The following is a 25,150-nucleotide window of genomic DNA, read 5'->3' as shown; positions in this document are numbered from 1 at the left end:
GCTTAAAGGGCAAATTGGGAAGACCTAGATGATATGGTTGAGCTTAGCCAATCATGGTTAAGTTTAATCAAATAGAGGAAAAGATCAATTCGGAATTTCTCACATTGAAGTCAAATTGGATTGGATGAAAAATTGGATTCTGAACATGTCTCGGTATTTTGACCATAACTTTCATTTCAGATATCCGATTGAGTGATTCAAGTGGCATTGGAAAGCTAACTCAAAGGGCTACAAATAATTGTGAAATAGCATTTTCCCAATTCGGAGTGCTGCAAGGCCGAAATCGCGCCGCAAGTTAAGACCGCAATCCTGGGCAAATCCTAGTCCGATTTGGACTTAGGTTTTCTTATCCTAATTGAACTTGGACTTAAAACTCCGAATTTCCTAGGATTACTAGGGCTTCTAGGACTCTCCTAAGCTCTATAAATAGACCCTTAAGCCTCACAATTTAATTCACCCTTAAATCCTTGGAAGAGGCACAACTTGGGGAGAAGAATTTGGAGGCTACTTCTAGAAGCGGTTTTCGGTTATTTCTTTCCCTTCTCTTTTCTTTTTATTTTAATTATGTGTAACTAACTCTTAAGGAGGGCTAATTGAAGCCCTAATTATGTTTATTTAATATTTCAATATTGACGCCTTTGTGATAATCATATTGTGCTGCTTAACTTGATTAATTCTTATTTTCATGAATTCCTCATATGTATGTGACTGGCCATTATATGCATGTGGTATGGACTAGTTAGTTAAATCAATTTGGATGACCGAGTCATGGGCTTAACATAAGTAACAAAAGAATCCACACCGCATTTCTTGGGTTAATCAACATGAGGAACCGGGAGTATACACCCATGCCCTAGGCCTCATGTGTTTGTCGATTTCTATAGAACATATACTTTTCTAAAGATCAACTTAGTATATACCATGCTAAATCTTTTAGGAAAGAAAAGAGTTAGAGTATATATCCATGCCTAACTCGTTGCTTAGGGAAATTAATAGCTTAAGGAGTAGACACTCATGCCCTTAGGTTGGCAAATATTAGGTATTCATAATATGATTGGATCATTGTCATATTGTTATATTAATTGAGCATAATTAGTGGTGGATATCAAAGCCCTGCCTTTACCTTTATTTTATCTTTATATCTTTTTTTTTTTTTTTTTCACAATATCAATTCAGTGACAAATTGATATTTTTAATTAATTCTAAACAAAATCACAATCTTCGTGGGTTCGACCTCGTACTTGCTGCACTATACTATTGTTTTGATCTTGTGCACTTGCGAGTTAAAACGTACTAAATATTATCTATTAATTTAGGTAGTATTTGGCACAACAAGTTTTTGAGCAACTAATCAAGAAAATTTTGAAGAAGAAGGACTAAATTGCCCAACACAAACAGATATAGAAGAACCTCCTTTATACCCACAATTAATGACTATAAGTAAACCATTTACTTTAAATCTCTAACCCTTAATAAAAAACTACAATTCTACTAAGAATATAGAAAAAAAGAGAAAAATATATGTTAAAATATACAAAAGAACAAAAAATAAAAAATTTTGCAGAATGGGAAAAATTTATGAACGAACATAAGTTACATATAAACTTCTTTGAATTTATCAAAATATACAAAAATCAAAAATTAAATATGTTAACTTAGTGCGAAAAAGAAGATAAAACTATAACAGAGGCAAGTCATCTTCCAAAAGAACCGATCTTTGTAAACTTTAAAGGATAAAAAATTTTAGCCTCTCTTTTTAAAACTTCCAAAGATGAAGAAATAAAAAAAAGTCATGGAACAAAACAATTATACAAACCAAAGCCTTATAACCATAGGAAAACAATTAAGACCGAATAGAAAACAAAATTAAGGTAACTACACCCCCAACTAAAACTCAAACTGAAAAGAAAAAACCCATTACGAACAACTCCTCTTAAAAATTTCATAACCTAAAACATTAAATCTAAAAAATAAAGAAGAACTTGTCTTGGAAAGGTCAATAACATGCTAAAAACCCTTGAAAATGTAAAAAAATGAAGCCTCGACCTCTAAAACTGTCCAAGTCATTAAAAAAGATAAACAAATAATCACAGATGAAACACAAAGTTCAGGATCTGAACAAACTACAAATCATGAAATATAACAAATTGAACAACAATTCAATGAATTCCAAGTTAATAGAATCATTAGACCAACAACCAACACCCACAATTGGTATTCTAGGCCTACACCACTAGACATTCAATATGAAGAAATAAATGTTTTTAACCAATTTTCAGTCTCTTCTGATAAGATTTATGAATGGAATCTTGATGGTTTATCTGAACAAGAAATTTTAAATAAACTACAACACATGTCAATGGTCACTAATAATTACCTTACAAATCCAGAAAAAAAACTAATGCAGAAATGGTAGACATTTAACCTCAGGATTTACAGGAACTTTAAAAGCTTGGTGGAAAAAATACATAACTGAAGCAAATCATAGTGAAATAAAGTATGCAGTCCAGAAGAAGGAATCCCAATTTATGATGAAGCACATAATAGAGGTATCCCTGATGGAATTAATATTTTAATTTACACCATAATGAAACATTTTATAGGAATCCCTAGTAATGTTACATCTAGAATACATGACCAACTAAGTAATCTTAGGTGTCCAACCTTAAATGATTCCAGATGGTATAAAGATCTTTTTATGTCAAGAGTAATGTTAAGAGATGATTGTAAAAATGCTTATTGAAAAGGGGAATTTATCAATAGTCTACCCAACCTATTTGCCTATAAAATTCGTGAAGAATTAAGTAATAAAACTGGAATTATAGAATACGATAATCTCACCTACGGAGACATCATAAGCATAATAAGTAAAATATGATTAAAAATGTGTATAGATATGAAGATAAATAAAAACAAAAACTTCGTTTTCAAGCTTTCCTGACAACACAATTTTAAGCTTTTTTTAGAGTGAAAAAAAAAAGTTTTTAAAGTTTTTTACCAAACTATTTTTTTTTTGTTTGAAAAAGGTTTTTAAGCACAAAAAAATACATTTTTAATTTCTTTAACTCATTCCCAAACAGTGAATTTTTTATTAAAATAATAATAAAATATGATTGATATAATATAAAAAGTAAAAACATTGAAGAGTTAAAAAAACAAAAACACAAAAAAAAAAAAAAAAAAAAATCTCGAACAAGTGTTGCGAAATGGACCCAATTAGGGCTAAAAACAAAAAAAGAAAAAAAAATCCAAAACAGTACAAAGAAGAGAATATTGGAACGGATCGTGCGCGGGCCCATGGGCCCGTCCCTGCCTCCTTCTGAATCTTTCTGATAGTTTACCTTTTGGTGCATCTGCCACGTCAGCTATGCTGCCAATGTTAATGACTATGAGCCTTCAAAACTTTGAATTTAAACTCTATTTTTATTATTTACCTTTCATTTCAATTGTTAGATTAAAAGACTTATTACTGTGAAACATGTGAAAGAAGGGTTCCACATTTAGCATGTCCAAACACGTGGGTTTATGATTACAATCTACAGTGGGAAACCCACCAATACATAAAAAGAAAAAATTAACTCAACTTTAATTATTAATGGGGCCCAGTCGCCTAGAGGGTAAAAGTTCACTTTGACAGCAACCTTAGGCTATGTTTGGCAATGGCCAAAAAAATAAAAATAATTATTACAAAACAATATATATATTTCATTTTTTCATACTAAACAGAGCCGCCAAACAGAGCCTTAGAACAATGACATGACATAAATTGCTTTAATGGGTTTTTGGATAAATAATGGAGGGAGAAAAAAAATATGGAGGTTCATGAGTTATCAATTATATTAATACAGGAACATCTAGAATGATGGTTAAATGGTTTAAAAAAAATTTCAAAGTAGTTAGACATACACTAGGGCATGAATTCGAATCTCACAATAAAAATCTTCAAGCCTAATTAGTATAAACCACCTTGATTCTTATTTATGTCTTGGTGGGATTGAATCGGACAATAGTTCAGTCAGACTTGATGGAATATATGCGGTTTTCATTGTCTAGCGATCACATCTAAATAAAATAATGTTCATGAGCTAAAGATTTGTATGAAATGGGCGGATCTAAAGGCAAAAAGATTGTGTGAGGCCCTCAAATAGATGGGTGATTAGTAATCTTCTTTCTTTTTGAAATTTAGATGCTTATGATTGAGAAGCATCTTATTGTAATAAGCATCAATGATCCAATTGGATTAGTTAATGGAATTTTGGTACGTTGTAGTGGCAGACAAGATAGTGTTCAAAGCCCACAATTTCTTCGTATTAATCGCAGTTTTAAAAGTCTCACTTTTTGGCCTCTCTTTTGTCCTTTTCTCTCCCTCTCTCCCTCTCACTCTCATTGGCATCAATACAATTTCCTTTAGCCAAACTTAACATCTTTTGCTCGGGAAGCATTTATGTTTGTTTCCTTCCTACTCATTTTCGGGTTGGCTCCATAAATTTTGAGACCTTAATTACTTTGATTTTTATTGATATTTTGATAGAGTTGGGTCGGATTATAATTCAGTTGCACTTAAGAAAGTTTATGTGGTTTTCATTGTCTAAGCTTCACATGTGCGGCTCCTAACGAATATGTGTTATTATGGTCACGCACAGGTAGAATAGTAACACAATCGGTCTCTCCCGCCTGCCTTTTTGTTCAGGGAAAAAAAGACCATAAATTTTGAGGGAGATATTATTTATATTTATATAATATTATTTATATTTAAAAATTATACTTTTTGCTTTTTAGTATGTAAAATTACTAATTATATTGAATTTTTTTTTTCTAATATATAGCTAATTTGTTTAATTTGTCTGTCAATATTAGGTAAGATTTTATGAAATTTAATTTTGAAAATTTCTTTTTGCAAAAGCAACTTTAATAGGTATTGTCAATTGGTTGGAGAGCACGCCTTATGAAGCTAATGTTACTAATTTGAATCAGTATTCCCTTCTTTCATTTCCTTTGTCTAGACATGTAAAAAAAATAAAAAAATAAAAAAAATTCCAATAAATATCGGTAGACAATACTTGCATTAAGAAAGGAATATAGTATTTTTTATATAATAAAGTACGTTAATTGGAGAACTTTTATTTTTTTTTATTTGCAAAGCTTCTTTAAACAATCAAATTAAAGTAAATATTATATTTGGGAAAACTTTCAAGATTAAGACAATTTTTTTTTGCAAACTATCATCTTGAAATGAAATAATTTTACCATTTTTATCATAATTAGGGGAATGGAATCATCTCCATTTTATGGTCAAGATTTAAAATTTATGTATTTAACGGCAAGGGCGATGGTCCCAAAAAAATAATTTTTTTAAATAAAAAAAAATAGACATTTAAAAATTAAAATTTGCCCCCAAAGAAGTTCCCCCCCCCCAAACTAAAGGTTATAGTTTCACCCTTGTCTAATGGTGTATATAGAGTTAATGTTAGCATTTTTTTTTTTGATAAATTTAAATAATGTAAAATTGTGTATATTATTAAATGTATTTACTTTAAATCCATAGTGACCACGTCTACTAGAAGAGCCACGTCTTCTCATTTGATAGAGATATATAAATATGGGTTTAATGATTTAGCGAAAAGAGACAAAGTAGGAGCATTTGTGTTCGGATAATAAGATAAATTTTCCTGTTGATTCTGGAAGATGATTCAAACCACCTCCAGTCGTAATAAGATGATTAAAAAAATAAATTTAGTCCAAGTCTTTTGATATTATCCTTTAAAATTTAAAAACTCTGGATATCAAATTTTTAATTTTTTTTAATTATCCATTTCGGTTAGAATTTTTCTTTCTTTTTTTGTCAAAATACCCAAAATATCCTTTTTTTTTTTATATAAAAAAAATGGTAAAGATGTTGCAAAAATACTTTTTATAAAAAAATAAACGCATAAATCTTTATAGTTTTTGATTTTGTTTTTTTAATAATAAAAAATATGGGTATTTTGGAAATTTTGACAAAAAAAAAAAAATGAAGGAAGTATCCTAACCGAAGGGGATAATTAAAAGAATTTGAAAGTTCGATATCCTTAATTGAAAGCTTTTGAACTTCAAAAATACTTTTCAAACGCGTAGAAATTTAAGAGAATTTTGTAAAATTTTTCTAAGAAAAAAAAAAAAAGAAACAAAATATATTTAATAAAGAGAGAGGATCAAATGCTCATCTATATTGTGGACCACTGGAATCCCCAATGGATATAGGAGAGCCTGTGGGCCCCAGGAGCTGCTAAAAATTGACCACTTAAAAGTTTGGCAGCAGTCAGAAGTCAAAAGTCAAAAGTCAACAGAATATATCAAGTAGATGGAGTGTTGTATGAATGTATTGGTTGGGTGGGGGAAGGGGAATGGAATCCTCCCATGCATGCACATGCTAATTCCATTGAGCCTGCATCCACCCAATCACTTCACTTAACCAAAATTAATGACAAGGAGGAAGAAAAGTGCATTGCATTCAAATATGAAGTGCCATCACAGTTGGAAATCGGATTCGGTGAGAAAAGTTTACTTGACTTGCTGAGCAAGAAAAAGAAAAAAAAAAAAAAAGATTTGAGACAAAGTAGGCGTCCGACTTTACCTGAAAACCGGCTGTTTATTCTAGAAAATTAAAGCAAAGGTTAGAAAATTAGCTTTATCTTTTAATAATTAGACCAAAATAGATTTGAAAAATTGCTGTATGTGATGCAGCCAAACTTGGAACTTTTTTTTTTTGATTGACTGACTTTTCAAAGCTTCACCTAAACTAGCTAAGCATTTTTATTTGGTACTCCTCCTCCAATATTCTTAGTGGTTTGTGATGTAATATCATACAAGAATTATTGTTCTTTTTTGATTTGACATCGGGTATTCGGAGCGAAGCTCCGACTAATTTTGGGGGTGTACAGGCCCTCGGTAAGAAATTTTTCGCAAGTGCACCTTGACTAATTCAAAGAGCAAACCCTCAGTTCGATGGCCCTAAAAAGCAGTTTGCATTCAATGAATTTCGAACCTAAGACCTTGAGGAGAATATTCAAAGTTTCAAGCTATCCAGCCAACCCCTTAGGGTTCACAAGAATTATTATTCTTAAGGAAGTAGAATGAGAATTGGGCAATTTGCAGCTCATTGAGATAATATTGCATCATTCAAAGAGTGGAATAGTTTAAATCTTCTTCTTTATCTGTTTATTGGGATAAAGACCGTATAGGAGTCAAAGATTATATCGACTTAAGATTTTAGGATAAATAATAATTTAATATGGTACGTAACAAAAGCTTTTACGGCAGTTTTTTCTATTCATACACATTCATTGGGTGGTTCCCTCCCTTATAATTGCTAGTCTAGTCTCCTGAGCCCTGTGACTGTCATTACCTTTATGTCCCCACTTTCCCTCTCTCCCTCTCTCTTTCTAGCACACATTTTCTTTTCTTTTTTTTTTTTTTTTATCCTTTTTTCCTTTTTTTTTTTTTTTTTGTTGTTGTTTCAAACTTGTGTGGGTGGATTCAAAGTTCAAAGACACTAACAATTATTTTTTTCCAAGGTGGGTCAGTTTGACCGAATTGATGGGGGCCATCCCACAATGATTCTATATTATTAGTTGCAATCTTTTACCCTTTCACTAGGAAATGTGAATAAGATATAAAGATAAGGCCTGTTTTTGGCCCTCTCTACTGTTTGTATCTTGGTGTTCTTTCATCTGATTCCTCCAACATTACATAGACTGCTCCCTCAAATTTCTCATGTGTTGTCTCTCAGTGGGGGCTGCTTTTGCCACTTCTCAAATTCTCCCCACTGTGGACTGTAACTCCTCAGCTCCTATCTCCTCTCTGCTTGCATCTCTATCTTCTTATATCCACCATTCCTCAATCGATATGAAACAACCCACTATCACCATAACTCTCTCATTTTTTAATCATAAGTGCTTTCGAAGGTTCGTCCTCTAAATCCCACATGTTTCATCATAATATACCAATCTTCTTGCTTCTCAAAATTATTTGTGCAATCTCTGTAGTATCATCCTTTCTGCTCTTGGATCATTAGTATTATTACTTGTTCCATGAAAAAGGCTGATCACATGGCCATTCCCTATCTGTTCAGATGCCCAATTAGTCTAGACTTGTTCAAAGATCCTGTAACTTTATGCACAGGCCAAACGTATGACAGATCAAGCATAGAGAAATGGCTGGCTGCAGGCAATCTCACATGCCCTGTCACAATGCAGAAGCTCCATGATCCATCCATTGTTCCTAATCACACTCTTCGCCACTTGATTGATCAGTGGCTTCAATTGGGTCACCAATTTGATCCAAATTACTTGGCAACGATTGATTCTTTAGCTGCACTCAAACACAGCCTTGAATGTCATCAAGCAACCTTACAAGACAAGCTTCAAACACTCCAAAAGATTCGAGCATTATCTGAAGAATCGCCGTCAACCAATTCTTGTTTGCTCCAATTGGGCTTCTTACCTCTACTTTTGGAACTAGCTTTTGGAAAAGTAAAAGCCAAAGTAGTCTCTCAAGATCATGTCAAGTTTGTTGACCAAGCACTTTCATGTGCAATAAAAATGCTGCCTTTGGGTGAACTGGCACCTCTGAATATGCTAAAAGAAGAGTCTAAATTAGCCTCATTCCTAGATTTATTTCAGCACGGCACTTTCATGGTCAAGATAAGCTTGTGTCATCTTATAGAGGCACTACCATCATCCACAGAGACAAAGGAGCTTTGTGATATTCTTGGAAAAACCACCCAACTCTTGCATGAAGCTGTTCTTCTTGCTGCCAATGGTTCTGAGGCTTCTGAGGCTGGAATCAGAGCCTTGTCTGCATTATCTTCCATGGAATCTAATCGAGAGAATTTGGTTCAAGAAGGCGCTGTAGATGGACTCGTGGCATACATTTTAGGTGCTGAAAGACATGAAAAAAGCTTGGCAGCAATGGCAATGGAAACACTAGAGAAGCTCTTACAAGTAGAGAGTGCAAAAGAAGCTTTGGTGAATAACCCAAATGGAGTTAATGCTATTGTTAGAATGGTTTTCAGGGTATCAGATCATGAAGGCAGTGAGAGTGCTGTCAGCTTGCTTATGATCATATGTTATGATTCCTTAAGGGCAAGGGAAGAAGCCATTGGTGCTGGAGTTTTGACTCAGTTGCTTTTGCTGCTGCAGAGCCAGTGTAATGGTAGGACCAAAACAAAGGCTAGAATGCTGCTCAAGCTGCTTAGATCCAAGTGGGATGAAGATTCAAAGCAGGTGTAGATTATGTAAAAGTATGTGGGGTCTTATATTTCTGTGCTGTGTTGGGTTTCCTGTAACTAAGCATTAATTTGTATAGAGGAATCAACTCATGTTATCTCATCAGGTGTTTAAAGTTCAGAAACTTCAAAAGCATTTCATAATATGATTAATAAATTGGCAGATATCTCACAAGTTTGAGGAAAGTTCATTGCTTGACATTGTTACAAATAAACCCATTTCATAATATGATCATTTTATGTCCATATATATATATATTGAGTAATGCTAGACGTTTCATTTACATCCTCTTTGTATCCTTTAAAACTGATGTACGTAACTTTTAAAATCACCGTTAGATTTGTGATAGATCACTATTGAATTTTAATTCAATGATAATTTTAAAAGTTACATCAAATTTAGAGAGACAAAAAGGGGACATGAAGAAGACGACTATATATATATATATATATATATATTACCATACAGGAATTTCACTGATGAAATTATGATTCAAAACCCTCAAACATATACACATGGATGTGTTGGGTGTTTTGATAGCCTTAATCATGGATTTTAAACTTATTACACAAACTTTCTTAAGGCAGATATAAAACCTGGGGAGCAAACTTTGTCACCCTAATCCTTCTTTTTAGAGATTGGTTGGAGTTGAAACAGCTGCATCATTATCATCATTTTGGGAAGTGGCAGCCCATCATCTAATTTCTATCTCATGTAAAATCTCAATTTCCAACAATATATAATCCATGGAGGTAACTGTCCGTTTGGGTTTACAACTTCAAAACGTACGATTTGAAAACACAACTTTTTATAATATAGTTAAGCGTTTAGTAAAATTAAAGTTCAGTATTTAAGATATGTTAAATCATATTTTTTTTTGTTAAAAAAAAAAAAAAAGCACCCTTTGCATACGATTTGAAAACTCAGATTTTTCTATGTTTTCAAATTAAAATTTTAAAAACGCACTGCCCAACGTTACACTTTTGTGATTGGGTTTAAAACGCAATTTTCAAAACACATTCATGCCTCGGAAGGGCATATATATATATATATATATATATGAAGAACAAGGAAGAATATCACAAATTGAGGAGTGAAAACAGAGTAGTTTTAACTTGTATCAAGTAAATGGAACGAAACTACCCAATTCAACTTTATCTGAGAACAAAAGTAAATGCATAGAGGTACATAATACACAATGCAGGACTGCTCATCTGTGTGTTGTGGTGTGGACTCATGTCTAGTCAAGAAAAAGGGACATCATAATAGTGACCCTGACCCACCAAACATTGCTAGCAAGAAGCTTCTTCTTCTTGCCTATTATGGATGGCAGTTTTCTGAACAAAACCACATTGGCAACAGCATCTTTTGTCCAATGGCTGCAATGTTGCCGATGGGACTCTTTGGTCGTCGTATGGATATTCGTTGTCTTTTGACATTTGTATCATCACACACAGGCAGAGACACAGAGACAGAGAGGGAGGGAGAGAGAGAGAGAAAGGGGGTGGGTTTGCTTTTTGGATTGCCATCACCAAAGCTATTAGATTTAGAGGGTGATTCCTATGCACACTTTTGCCCACTTCAATACAACATATGGAAAAGAAATGGGAGGAGGACCCACAAAAGGCCATACAAGTCAATGGCTAAATGAGGGTGTTCTACCTTTAAGAATAAAGGTTGCAGGCATGCACTCGAGTGTGAGAATTTTCCATATTTTCGGCAAGATGCCACAATCTTTTGCTCCATCACATGCTCAAAGGTTAAACAATTTTGCACCAATTCAAGTGCCTCTGTTTTCACCCTATTCTTGCGCCAATACCGGTTGATTAGACTACTCTACTAGCCCATCCACAAAAGGTCATCAATCAATGTGAATTTTTGTTATCTTTGAGAAAAAAAGAGTAGGAGGGGCGAGTAACTTCGACCGTGACTATTCTTCTATCTCGGCATGACTATAGCAGCACATACCTGCCGCAAACTGCTCAGGAGGAGCTTAGACAACCCGGGTATGACTATGGTAGCATCTGCCTGTTGAGAACTACTTAGGAGTCTAGATGGCAGAAATCATAGGCGCTATCGCAAGACCAATTGAGCCATAGCGTAACCTAGTATCACTAGGACATTAATAGAACCCAAGGCAGTTAATACTAAACAGGCTTGCGATGAGTCGAATTCATGCCCTAGTACGTGCTCAACCTCTTTAGAAATTTCCTTAAAGACTATGGAATGGTAATAAATCAATGTGAAATTTGCTAGAACTTGAGGAAAGATACCAGTTTGAGGCTACTTTGGCATGGGGACCAAATAAAGTTGCTACAACATATCAAGCATGGTGATTTTCCAACATAAAATCAAGGGAGAACAACTTATTTCTATCAAGTTTTTAGGTTTATATAAAATCACTCTTTCAATTCAGATTCTAATTTTTACAATCAATTCTATGAATTCTCCTGTTTTTCAAAATATCATATTGTCCAATTTTTCGTTTATTTTCTAACAAAATATGCATGCAAAATGCAAAAAGATACTCAAAATATATTATAAAAGAAGAAAAGAGAGTTGATGATAGGTGCATGGGGCCACCTGCACCAGTCCGCTAGCTAGTGCAATGAAGGCTACCTCACCCACAATTCCCATCCCGTAACGTCTTAATATATATATACACCCAGGCTCCTACGCATCTAATCTATGGCCTGTGGGGTATTGAAGTTGGGTGTTTTTTTCTTTTTCTTTTTTTTCCTGAGCAAAAAAGGTAGGTCGGGAAAATTAATTGTGGCTATTCTACCTGAGCGTGACTATAGTAGTTGGGTGTTAATTCATGAAATATTAACTCCAATATGTGTGAGTTCATTCGAATGGACTTAATAAACTATCTTTTTATGATTATTTAACGAAATTCCCTAATAGCGGGGTTTTTGTAACAAAATAATAGTTCAATGTGGCTGAGCGTGACGAGTGTTAATTCACGGGGGCAACTTCAAAACGCCTGTCAATTTATAGAAGGAAAATGTAATAAATTAAACCAGGAAAGTTTTCTAGTTGCAAACTAATTTAATAAACCATCTTTTTATGATTATTTCCATTTCAGAAAAGAACAAGATAGCGATTTATATTGAGAATAAAAGAGGGCTCAGATCATATACCATTTTGAATGTTAGTTCACTTACTGAGCCGTACGTGAACTCACATTTTCAACTATAAAATGTTATTTGACAGAGATTGCAGCACATGATTAGGATGAGCAAGAGTAGGCAATAACTATGGCCTAGAATGTTTTGATTGTACAACTTTTGGGTCCAGTTGGAAAATAATGCCATGATGGGATTAGGTTTAGTTGGATGACCGATGACATAAATGTTTTGATAGGTAATTACAACTTATTCAGGTCTATAGTAACTCTGATATGTAAGCAAGGTATATAGTTTGAATACACAATGTAAATAGTTAATAGTTATAGACAATATCTATGGATGTTTATGTTTAGAGCTTCTGTGCACTTTGTGAATGTCAAAAGTTTTTTGTTATTTTTTTTATTTTTACAAAAATAGCAATTTCTGCTTATCAGGGAGCATTACATATCACACCATCTGTTGGCATATGGAACGATCCCACTCACACTCCTCTCCAGATGGGTGGATTCGCTTCTCGTGCTCCACCAATGAGGTGCACCCCTAACATAGAGGGTGTGTGGGGCATCTTATCTCTTTATTGGGAGCACAGCTCCCTTTTATAGGAAGGTGGGGTGACCTCCAAACCCTGTAGCAAAGTTTGGTGACCAACCACTAGCCATCGCCTTTTTATTTATTTATTTTTTTTTTGGAGATAAATTCATAGTTTTTATGAATTCAGTTAAAAATAGACTGAAAATTGAACTACTTAAAAATAAAATAAAATAAAACACATGAAACTTATTGATAGTGTGATATAGTCTCTAAAATAAAAACTATTGACTTTCCAGCAAAGCTACAGACATCCAATTAATTTTTTTAACAGAAGTGGGAGGTCCGAGAAATGCTCTAGGGGTTAATATACTCCTTATTTGACCAATCTCATCCTACAAATCAACCAATAGATTTGGTGACTTATGTGAACCCTATATAAGTCAATAGTCGGCCCCACAAATATAATAGTTGATCTATTGAATTTGTATGAGAATATGAGCAAAATATGAAAAACTTATTAATCCTTAGTATTTCTCGGGGATGCCCCACCGTTTGTTGGGGGAATGGAGTTGTAGATCAAAAAGAAAAGGAATTGTAAGTTGATAAAGATGGAAATTGATCAAGCAGAACATATTTCAGCAAAAACCATCATTGACACACGCCATTTCTTCACTAATAATTTGTTGAAGTAGTACAATATTGAGTAATTTTAATTTAAAACGGTCATTAGCAAGTAAAAGTGACCTAAAAATCTAAAAGTGGCCATGCTGTATTGTCTTGTGTGATAACAACTTGTATAAGATATAATACAAAACCCTAGGAAAGACTGATGAACTGTTGCAAAGAACTGACCAAACTTGGAGGCCAATGCTTTGTTTCTTTTACATAAGAAACGTCTGTGTAGTGAGGATCAAGTAGAGTTGCAATGGTGAATTGGTTTTCTGCTTGCAGTAGAGCATGCTTGTCCACATATAAGGCTGCTGCTAGAGCTGCATGGACTTCTGCAGAATACCCCAACAAACATGTACAACAACAAAAGAATGTTACACTAAACAAAACATGTTTCTCCTCTCAAACATTTTGGGAATGTATATCACCACCAGAAATACCTGGATATCCCTTAAGAGAAATGGACACATCCTCCATTTCTGCAATTGCCTCTTGTCTGTCACCAACCTCGTACAAAGCCAATGCTCTCCCCACTCTTGCATAGTCTGCGAAAGCAAAGTCTTTGTATTTTTCAACCACCTGAAGTGAGATATAGTAATGATGTCAATTGTGAAACTTCTTGCACCTTTCTTGTATGATGATTAGGTTAAAGTAAAAATAATTTTCTAATAGCATTTCAATTTGAAATTTCACTCATTTTTTAAGTGCTACTCTTGCAAACAACATATTTGACCTGATTAAATCATATTTGTATGATTCATAAAAGAAAGACAAGGGCATATGATGATGCACCATAGATAATGGAACCCACTAGAATCTCATATCAGTAATTCCACTATTAACATAATGAAGAATATGCACGTATCAATTTCAAAAGTGGAAAAATCCATAAAGATGTGATGATTTGGATTCTTAAACATAAACTAGAAGCAAGATCTGTATTACTCGTATCATTATAAGCATTACTGACTGCTACGTAGTCTCAGTTTTTTCATATCTGAACCGTGTAGACTAGAAAGATTCTGTAGATACAGAAGCACTATAGTGAGTAGCACAGAAGATGAGCACAAGGAAAAATCTGATTTATATCTGAATTAAATGTGTTATATGAGCTAATGTAATCAAGAATACAGAGAGGTGGTAGACTCCATTTGCATGAAAAAATAAAGTATACAATTGTCCCCAGACATCTGGAAGGAAATTTATCAAAATTATCATCTGACTTCCAGAGACATGCTTCTGAATCATATTTCACATAGAATATCAACAGAATTTCACTATCCTGTCGTAGAGATCCATACCCAACTTCTGTGGACGCTTACGTAAATAGTTCATACTCAAAGTATGGGCATTTCTGAGGAAGTACTTATTAGTTATTTCTTCTTCTAAACTTTTAACATACTACAACATAAAAATATTGAAGAAATGCATCAATTAATTATAGCTATATGTTTATCTGCTTTGCACACCACTACAATCTTCCATTCTTCCCTGCATAAGATAGGTATATAGCATATACTTAAAAATTATGTCCATCATCTGCTAGATTAAATGCCAGAAAACCTTAACCAGAGAAATTAAATATCATTTAACAACAATCCTGGCAAAAAAAAGTGCTGTAAACATGTCAAAATTCATTTCCCTGGTTATTTATTGTCTGCATTTGATTAAACCTACATGACCTTCAATAAAATATCAACATTTCAGTCCTAATAATACATGCCTCATTCGACAAATCAAACATCCTCCATTTAAATAAAAAAAAAAAAAAAATCTATTGAAACTAACGGAATCCTGCTAAATAAATCAAAATAGAATAAATGAAAAAAGCAGCCGGAAAAAAATTCAAAAACAAAAAATTAACATCCAGTTCCAATAATGTTGTCAGATTGGCGTGCTGTCAGGGAGCCTTCCTCCACCTAAGGCAACACCTCTTTTACAAGCTAGTCTCTCGCAAAATCTGAGAAGTGTACTGGAAAAACTTATACAATGTTCTTTGTATCCGTCATACCTATGAATCAATTATGCCGTGCGTATTCATGGATATCTTGAACCATGCAATGGGTGTGTTTGTGCCATAGAGTGGGATACGTTTATATAAGTAACAGCCCCCCAGCCCACCCCACAATTACAAATGAAAGTAACAAAATGGAGGACAATCAACATATTGATGGTTCTAGGTTATCCTGATATGAACAATCACTGGCAGTACCTTGCTAGTTGCTTCAATTTCAGGGGAAGAAAACCAGACAACAATATGGGGTGTGCACTGCCTTTAAAATTACCAATCTTATCTGTGCTCTTTAGCATGTATGCCAGCCCTATTCTTACTGACAACCAGAATTTCATATGCTGCCCTGTCTCCAAAGACTATATTCTACATATTGCCGATCGCTTTATCAGAGCAGTGGATTTGACTCTTCCAATTTCCAAACACACGCACAGAACAATTCATTCTCAGCCAGAACGTTACAAAAAACATGCTACTGGTAGAAAAGATCACTTGGCCTCGAAGGTTAAATTTAATAGTGACCAATGAATCATTTTCAACTAATATGTTTTGGGACCAAAGTCAGCAGTGGCATCACTAAACCCAAAAGGGAACAAATCTTTGAACAAGATAAAACCAACATATGTTTCTTGATTATAAGCAGCACAAATTATGTCAATTTAATTCAGATTAATAGTTCATGCGTACTAAAAAGTCCCGGTGAATCATTATAAAACTTGTAAACAAATCTTTTCAAGAAGAAACATGAATTAAAATTGAACGAACACTAAAATTCTGTTTGGTTGCTAAGAAACATCTTGAATACAAGGAAAAAAAAAATTACAGACTTCAAAAACTCTCCGCTTAGTTTTTCAACACTTCTCTGAGCAACCAAACAGAACCCAGAAAGCAAACAGCGTAGGTACCTGAGTATAATATCCAAGGGCTTGGCTAAAGTCACCCTTAGCCTGCAACTCCCTCCCTTTATCCAACAAATCCACAGCTTCTGATACTCTCCGAGAAATCGCGGCACTTGCTTCTCTCTCGGTGGAACTCACCGGGTCGAAGCTGTCGAGAGCATAACAAGAACTGGTATTACTTGGAGGAGAAAGGAGGATAGTAGGTAGGGAGAGAGAGAAAAGGAACAAGCGCCTGTTGGGTAATGGGGTTTTCAAGATGGGTTTTAGGTGTTTAACGTTTGAGTTAATGGTGTTGGAGTTCCGATGTGAAGAAGAAGAAGAAGGAAGAAGAAGAAGAAGATTGATAATGGGTGCTTTAGAAGCAACCATGTTTGCTTGGTTTTGGTGGCAAAACTTGGGTTTCTTTCTTAATATTTTGGTCGGCAAGGCCAAGTGGGTTTTTTTGTTTGTTTCACTCCGACAAGTTCAGTTTAATAGTTTATCTTAGTAGTATTTGAACTTTTAAGCAACAAGTTTTAAGGTTAACAGCTCCCCCAACGAAAAGCATGTTTGCAATTGCAGGGGTATACATCGTTCTAAAGGGTAGTTTTTTTTTTTTTTGGCCTCAAAACCGCCCGTCACCGCCCTAAACAGTTTTTGACTCACCGTAATTTTTGATCCTATCCACCCATACACAACTGCCTGAGACAGGAGGCGTGAGCTGCGTCGGCTGGTGAAAGGGGAAGGCGGGGGAGCTGTGGTGAGAAGAGAAGGGGGCATCCTCAGAGGGCGGCAGGTGAAAGGTTAGATTGAGGGACTTTTGTAACTTTATTTGGACAAAAAGGCTCATATATATATATATATATATATATATATATATATTGCGGAGAGGAGAGTAGCCGCTTCCTCCTACCTTGAGCCCCACCACCCGCCTAGTCCATCTGCCTGCAACACCAGTGGGCAGGCAGAAGGATGGCGGAGCGGCCGGTTTTTCACTGGCCCACCTATACAGTCCTAATGATCACCAGCAGTACTCACCAGTAGGGGCTGTGCCACTGTATAGTTGTGTCTTAAGAGGTCTTTAAAACGCCAAACTCAAGATAGTGAATTGAGGGGCCGGAAAAGGGGTCTCTCCATAAATTGCTCTGCTAACTTTCGATTTCACTGAACATATAAATATAAAGGTACATTTGCTAATGAGTTGGCCAACATTCTGTACAAATGGCCCATTCAACATTCAGCACGAGTACTAGCTATCATCCTTGAAACTGATTTTGATGGAACCCAAATCACAAACTCTTTTGTACAATCGCATAGAATCAATATAATCGATCGGTGATTCCTTCCGGGCTTATACTAAGGATACTTCAATATTGCATATAAATAGTCTCCAAAGCAGAAATCACAACACTATTTTACATGTAACTTGCAATTAATGTCAAATAATCATTTTTTTTTAAAAAAAACACTTCTTCAATGATTCGGAGAAGAATCAAAATACTGGTTAGAGATCCGGAAGTTGGAGAAACGAGAGGCGGATAATCAGCATCAGCAACAACTGCCTGTGGATGCATCAGGCTGCGGGGGCTTCTCTCTAAAGATGTTCTTTTTCATCCCTTTAGAGCCCTCAGCTAGGAGGCTAGGTGTATCCAATATCTGCATATGATTGCCATCATCATTCATGCCGTCATTCGTTATGTTGTTAACAAGAAAATTTGTACAAAGACATAATTATTCAAGCACTGAGCAAATTTCAACATTCTGTCCCATTTCGATAGCCTATATGCACAGACAACTTACATGTACAGTAATAACATTTTCTTTTTAAATAAAAATATCCTGTCTTCAAATCAGGAATTGTTTCAAATACGTAGGTACCATATATACATACTATTAACATTGTTGAACATAAACAAGCTTGCCAACTTCCATTTTCTTAAAAGGTACAAGATGAAGTAAGTTTATCACCCTCCATACCTTTAAAACAAGCTCTTCAAAGCACTGCTGTACATTAACTTGAGTTTTAGCACTGCATTCAGTAAATAGGCATCCATATTCCCTAGCAAAGTCTATTCCCTCTTTCTTTGTTACAACCCTATCGCTTTCCTGAAAAAGAGAAAGGAGTCACATGCATGAAATCCTCAAATATTGCATAATACTGATTATTTTCATTTGGCTCTATTTATATATTTACTTCTGGCTGACGAATGGAGAAGAACAAGTGATATAGTACAAATTAACATCATACACATGAAGCAAGGTGGAAGACAAGCTCATATCCAATAGATATGCATTCCAGGCTATTTAGCATTAATACTTCTAGATGGACATCCTATAGGAATACTTCTCGGATACTTCTTGGTGCAGATCCACTGCTTCATATACAAATCGAAATCTCAGAATAATAATCTGATCTATCAAAACGCATATAGTTTCTAGGATATTCTTGATAAAGTATCATATATAATTTGAACGTTAGGATATGACCTTTTTTAGTATATAGTAATAGAAGGAAACGTAAGTGATTGAACTGATACACAATAAAAGTAATGGAGTTTTTAGCGTGGATGTGTCTATTCTAGACCATAACCTACTCTTTTGAAATTTGCAGGACTCGTATCATATCATGCTCTAAAAGAAGCGCCTAAAACAGGGCATCTTTGTGATGTAGCATTTTGTGTAGAGAAGCATAAAACCATCTATCATTTGAATTTTGGAACAAATCATTCTAAATTATGATACTCTTTCCAGTGGCCTTGTAGTGTGGGGGCATTTCTTCTCCTTACAAAAGTGGAGGCCTGGGGTTCAACCCACTGTGATTACCAAATTTTGGAATTAAACATTCCCCTATTTTTTTTCTTTTTTTAAAGAAAAAGAAAGACCGCCTCTTGAACCATTCTGCAGTGGTTCTTTTGCAAAATAAATGTAGGAGAAAAATTTTTGAAAAAAAAAAAAAAAAAAGTTCCAACAGGCATGTTTTGGTGATAATTGAATTTTCATGTAAAGTAGTGAATAATCCCAATATTTGGCAAACAATTTCTCTAGTAATCTCTAATCTCTTTATGAAAAGGAAAGAAAAGGAGCACAGACAAATGCAAAGACACATACAAACAACGCATGTGTGCCCACACATACACAGACAAAATCTTACAGAGAGGGGGATCACAGTGCTTGTTTAACAATTTTGCCTTCACTATGCGTTTACAGTTTCAATGGAAAACCTTAAGCATCAATATAAAACCTTTTCCTGTCATTCTTCTTGTATTCTCCCTTTTTCTTTTTCTTTTTTTCCTAAAAAAAACAGAAAAAAAAAACCAAAAAAAAAAGAAAAGAAAGAAAGAGGTAAACAATACTCGCAACCACACTGGACTGAACCCACAAAGCTCACCCTCCATCACTTGTCAAATGAGGGCGGAGATATCATTTATTACAAATACCATTTGCTACTTTTCCTGCCAAACCTTATTGGGAATATCCATTTGCACCATAACATAGAGAGTAAAGAAAGAATAATTGAAAAATAAAGATAAGATAAAGAACACTTGAATCTGTAAATCTCCCCAAGAATTACCTTATCAACCTTGTTGCCAACAAGCATCTTGATGCAGTCTTGATTTGTCGAGTAAAGATCTATTTCCTTGGCCCACACCTCAGAGAGGTTTGTAAAGGTTTCTCGCCTTGTTACGTCATAAACTGTTGCAATTACAAAACCAGATCAACATTAGAAAGTAATAAGAAAATAATTATTGTGACAGGCCAACTGAACACCAGAATACTTTAAACTTGATAAGCTTACACATTAACATCTTCTCATAACTAACTATTTCCACCACTAATTTTTTTTTTTTCTTTTGGAAAGAACACTATTTCAAACATACTTCCAACCATTAATAATGAGATCTCAAGATGTTAGGTTGGCGGGGCACCAAAATCAGTGGGGAAAGGGAAGTCAGTTGCACCAAAATAAGATAAAATGACAACGCACTAATATATATATATGCTACTTAGAAACCAAGCCTAGAACAGTTAAACTATATATTGATGGCAAAACTTAAAGTTAAAGCTAAAGTTGATAGCAGGATGATTCGAGCCAAGCATACTCTTAGCAGCTTGTCGTCAATGAACAACATATAAAGGATAAACTTGTGCTATCTACAATACAGATCCCAATTAAAGAGATACAACGCTATTCATGGGGTAATTTGATTTACTTTTCTCATTTAACAAACTTGTCCAACTAAAATTGATATCTATAGTTCCTGAAATGATCAAGAAAACTGGTTCGTGAATATAATGAATAACTCAATTGAATAGATCTGAAACTCCTTGCTTCAGCATAAATTTTACATGGATTGCATGAAACCCACCATAATCCCCATTCTCCCATAACAATACCTGTAACGCCCTAATTTTCTAGCAAGTATATTTAGATCTGAGCACCACCCAGATAAATCCATCTTGAAAACCCCATGAAAAAGAAACATCTAGTTAATGCTCAATTTCATGTGAAAACATTGTATAAAATTATACAGGAAAGAAAATACCTTATGAAGAAGAAGAAGAAAGAAATAAAATTTTATAGTGAATACCATACAAGCCAACCCTGATGGAGTTGGTCAAGTAATTAAAACAAGGGAAGGTAACCCTTGAACTCAAATAAACAATAGAAGAAATATATTTCTGTAGTGGGGTAAATGAACTCAATTCGCCACATAATGCGAATTGCAAACTCAGAACCATTAAAAGTCCATCCATTTCGCTCTTAACTACACTAGTGGTTTATCTAAAAAATCTACAATAATCAGGGAAAAATATTTTAGAGGTCCTAGGGTTTTTAATGGAATCTTTTATCAAATCACTCCCTAAGGTTTAAAATTTCTCAAATGACTTCTTAAGGTATGCTCCATTAATAAACCACTCCTTCCATACACATGTCGCTAGGGTTTTTAATGGAAATTGTAACACATAAGCATAAGAAGGGGGTCGGGGTCATCCCACCGCTAGTGGAGTTAGCCCACCCACCCCAGCAGAGGAGTGGAGTGAGATCCACCTACCCCTTTGCTGGGGAGGCCACCCACCTAATACTTCACTCCACCCCAGCAGAGGAGTGGAGTGAGACCCACCTACCCCTTTCTTTTCTTTTGTTCATTCCTTTTTTTCCCCATTTTCTTTTCTTTTCTTTTTGCCATGCTGTAGGTGTGAAACAATTTTATTAGGTTTGACGTGATCTTACGCCTGTCACAATTTCCGCTAAAAACAAGTGTATGGAGAGAGCGATTTGATGGCAAAGCATAAAAGATCAAACCCTAAGGACCTCTACAATATTTTCCCAAATACTTGCAACATCATTGTTTATTGAGAGAGCCACTATCCTATAGAATAATCACCACATCCTCAAGCAATCCACGATCCATGACAAATCTGCTTTATCACTCAATGCGAGACATTAAAAAGAAAAGAAAAGAAAAAGTTCTTCCAATACTTCACTTGAAACTACACAACAAACAAAGTACTCATTCTCCCCTTTACCCATATCCCCTGCACATATGTTTATAGTCACTGGTGTTGCCTTTGCACTGTGACTATAAACTTATGGAAAGTGAGAGCTATTACAATCAAGTCCAACTTTCTGCCTCTGTCATGGGGGAAAAAAGTAGCACTGGTCACCTAATGTAATTAATCCAATACTAACTCAACCTTGTCTATTAAGCAGATGAAAAAGTATGCTAATATCCACCAGAATAAGAATAACTAGACGTTTATGACATCTTACAATTATAATACATAGGTGTTGCTTCATATTGTTGTTCCCTAGAGGTTGACTTCCACTCAATCCATGGCATTGAAACACAAGGACACACCAAAGTTTAATGGAATTTGTTGTATTTAAATCTTAAATTGCTGGAAACGAGGACTTTCCTTCACATACATTACAGGAAAGCCACTAAAGCTTAATTTTCAAGATTTGAAAGCAATATCCTGTTCACAAATTTGTAATGAGGCATTAACCGGCAAGGTTACCATATTAAAACTAACACAAACAGCTCTAGGTGAGAATAGAATATAGAAATTATGGAGAAAATAATAGTTACCCATAATGACTCCTTGTGCACCTCTGTAGTATGAACTTGTCAATGTTCTGAATCTCTCCTGACCAGCTGCGTAATTAAAAATTAAAATTAGATATATTTGACCACAGCAATACTTAGCCTGTATGAGAAAGTGATTAAACAACTCTTTTCCTAAAGGTCCAGTATAAGAAAAAGAACATAAGATTGGAATATCTTAACTTATCTAGCTGACCAGATACGTAGTCTAATTAGCAATGAAACTAGACAATGAATTCTGATGATAGTATACAAATTATACATGTCTGATCCTCAAGACCAAAAATCAATATTCTGGTCAAAAGGTCAAGCAAAATGATCTAGAGGATGATGTAATAATAACCAATATCATTACTTTACGTAAGGCTCAATGGGTGCCTCTGGATGCATATGTTAATTCCCCTCACACCACATTTGGAGATATAAGTGTGAAGGAGTCTGAAATCATATCCTGTGATGAGCCTCCCTCATCAAAATAAAATATAATAATTGGCAGTTTATTTTTGTTACAAATATGTCTTCATACAGTACAAGGTTTGTCATGTAGCTAATGCATTTTAACACATTGTTCCCATAGCAAGAGCTTCTTGGGTCAATAGAACTTGACCTGACATTTGACTATTTGGCTAAAAAGTAAACACAACTGCTTAACCATATTCCTGTATGAGCACACACAGGCAAGTCTTTTTGTGTAATAAAATAAATGACAGTTACTGCAAAATAATGAATAAATGGAGAAATGGCCATGCACATGAGCACGCATTTGGAATTACCTGTATCCCAGATTGCAAGCTTCAGCTTTTTGCCACCAACATTAACATATTTTACTTTGAAATCAACACCTGCATAAGAAAGCAAAGAAGAGGCATAAATCAAGACATAAAAGAAAAGCAACCAGCAAATTATTATGATGTTATAGTAATGAGTTAGTTGGTCATAAGATAACATTGTAATAGTCATGTTCCCCATAAGCCAATAATATTAACTGAGACTAGAGAAACAAAGAAAAGGGATACAAAGACAAAGATTTTGGTCCATTAACCATGGCACATACGATTTCCAATCAATGGAAAAGCACATATTCTGTCAAAAGTATGCCCATATTATTCTGTCAAAAGTATGCTCATATTATTCTGTCAAAAGTATGCCCATATTTGTTGATCTAACATAACGCTAAAAAATGTACTGAGAAAATATCTCTAGGGAAAATTCTATATATGTGTGCCAAAGAAGAAGTGCTCCCTTCGCGCAATTATCTATGCAACAAAAGCAAATAATCATAAACTTCAAATCAAATTTGTCATTATTAGAGGTCCAAGAAAACCAAATGTATTGATCAGCCGAGCCTATGAAAACTATATGCATTAGTTGTTTGCCATTTCATATTCTTAACACCACAAGAAAAACTAAAGAATCAATTAACTTTTCCAATTTCTTTTTCTCTTCCATTTTCTCAGGAACAATACTACACAGTAAAAAAAGTAATGCTAACCCAGAGTCCCATTACCCATCAAAATAAAATTTTCTTGTTCCATTTCATAAATGAGCATGCACGTCCAAAATATCCAAATCCAAAAATCAAGATGAACTCGAGTAAGAAGACTCACCAATTGTGGGCGACAGATCTTCAAACGAATCGGATGTAAAACTCAAAAGAAGACTACTCTTCCCAACCCCCGAATCCCCAATCATCAACAACTTGAACAAGTAATCAAACTCGGGCTGATTCAAAGGCGTTCCCATTGGAGTTCACTCTCAAACAATGCTTTTACCCAAAAGATAGAACCTGATTTCCTCCAACACCACAACCAGCAACGGTGCACCTAATAAGGATCTGGGAACATCAATATAGCATCAGAGACACATCTATCTTACGAAAAAAAGAAAAAAAAAAAAAAGAAAGAGCCAACAACAACAAAAAACCAAATTTTACACCCAAAAAAGAAAAAAAGAGAGACCCAGTTCAGCGATTATAATGTTCTTACAACCCAGAAAAATGATGAACGAGCTGAGACAAGTAATGGTATTTACATCCAATATCGTTACAAGTCAACAAGACACTGAAATTTGGTTTTTTTCACTGAAATTCAATTCAAATATATGGGTCAAAGCATGAGTCATAATATTAGAAATTGCATCGATCACTTCAAAGAATACATTATATTAAAATTCTTCAGCAATTCAACCTAGCACTGCACTTATTGAAAACGAAGATCACATACACAAATACATATGGATACATACAGGAAACTCTAATACCTGAAACGAGAGGAAATCCAGAAAGAGGAGATGAAGATCAGAGAGAGAGAATGAGGTTTGGAGAGATTGATTGAGTTGAAAGGCAAATCTTCCGAGAAAAGAAACTGCTGGTAAAGACTATAAATGGGGCTAGAAACGGAATTGCGACACTTTTCTTTTCTTTTCTTTTTTAGTACTGTTAATAAGAATATTTTCTTCTTATCTCCTTTTTCTATCTAATATTTTTAAAAATCATTTATTAAATTTATAAGACCTATTCATTCACTTACGTAGATCTTGTAGGAATTTGTATGCACCA

General features: G+C 34.6%; 3 protein-coding genes across 3 annotated transcripts; 1 reads left to right on the top strand and 2 right to left on the bottom strand.

The window, feature by feature from the left end:
• The first annotated feature begins 7,697 nt into the window (after nt 1-7,697).
• Nucleotides 7,698-9,432, top strand: LOC132166218 (U-box domain-containing protein 26-like). Its single transcript, XM_059576998.1, has one exon. The coding sequence runs from the start codon at nt 8,070-8,072 to the stop codon at nt 9,267-9,269; it is 1,200 nt and encodes a 399-aa protein (XP_059432981.1). The 5' UTR covers nt 7,698-8,069; the 3' UTR covers nt 9,270-9,432.
• A 4,147-nt stretch (nt 9,433-13,579) lies between these two features.
• On the bottom strand, nt 13,580-17,004 carry LOC132166193 (uncharacterized). The gene is made up of 3 exons (XM_059576972.1): nt 16,514-17,004; nt 14,038-14,176; nt 13,580-13,929 (listed from the first exon to the last, which is right to left on the bottom strand). Exons 1-3 carry the CDS (start codon nt 16,874-16,876, stop codon nt 13,745-13,747), a joined length of 687 nt encoding a protein of 228 aa, XP_059432955.1. The 5' UTR covers nt 16,877-17,004; the 3' UTR covers nt 13,580-13,744.
• A 776-nt stretch (nt 17,005-17,780) lies between these two features.
• LOC132165625 (ras-related protein RABC1-like) lies at nt 17,781-24,978 on the bottom strand. Its single transcript, XM_059576265.1, has 7 exons — nt 24,853-24,978; nt 24,201-24,427; nt 23,367-23,435; nt 22,579-22,644; nt 20,058-20,179; nt 18,464-18,592; nt 17,781-18,142 (listed from the first exon to the last, which is right to left on the bottom strand). Exons 2-7 carry the CDS (start codon nt 24,334-24,336, stop codon nt 18,035-18,037), a joined length of 630 nt encoding a protein of 209 aa, XP_059432248.1. The 5' UTR covers nt 24,337-24,427; nt 24,853-24,978; the 3' UTR covers nt 17,781-18,034.
• Nucleotides 24,979-25,150: the final 172 nt, after the last annotated feature.

This window comes from Corylus avellana, chromosome ca11, assembly GCF_901000735.1.
Source record: "Corylus avellana chromosome ca11, CavTom2PMs-1.0".
Classification (NCBI taxonomy): Eukaryota; Viridiplantae; Streptophyta; class Magnoliopsida; order Fagales; family Betulaceae; genus Corylus; species Corylus avellana.
Note: the sequence above shows the minus strand (reverse complement) of the source record. Positions and strands in the feature narration are given on the sequence as shown.

Coding starts and splice junctions, on each gene's coding strand:
- LOC132166193 (XM_059576972.1), bottom strand. CDS start 16,876: ATGGTTGCTTCTAAAGCACCCATTATCAATCTTCTTCTTCTTCTTCCT. Junction 14,177..16,513: donor CCCTTGGATATTATACTCAG/GTACCTACGCTG, acceptor ATCTCACTTCAG/GTGGTTGAAAAATACAAAGA. Junction 13,930..14,037: donor TTCTCTTAAGGGATATCCAG/GTATTTCTGGTG, acceptor GGTATTCTGCAG/AAGTCCATGCAGCTCTAGCA.
- LOC132166218 (XM_059576998.1), top strand. CDS start 8,070: ATGAAAAAGGCTGATCACATGGCCATTCCCTATCTGTTCAGATGCCCA.
- LOC132165625 (XM_059576265.1), bottom strand. CDS start 24,336: ATGGGAACGCCTTTGAATCAGCCCGAGTTTGATTACTTGTTCAAGTTG. Junction 23,436..24,200: donor AGATCTGTCGCCCACAATTG/GTGAGTCTTCTT, acceptor TTTCTTATGCAG/GTGTTGATTTCAAAGTAAAA. Junction 20,180..22,578: donor TGCACAAGGAGTCATTATGG/GTAACTATTATT, acceptor TAATTGCAACAG/TTTATGACGTAACAAGGCGA.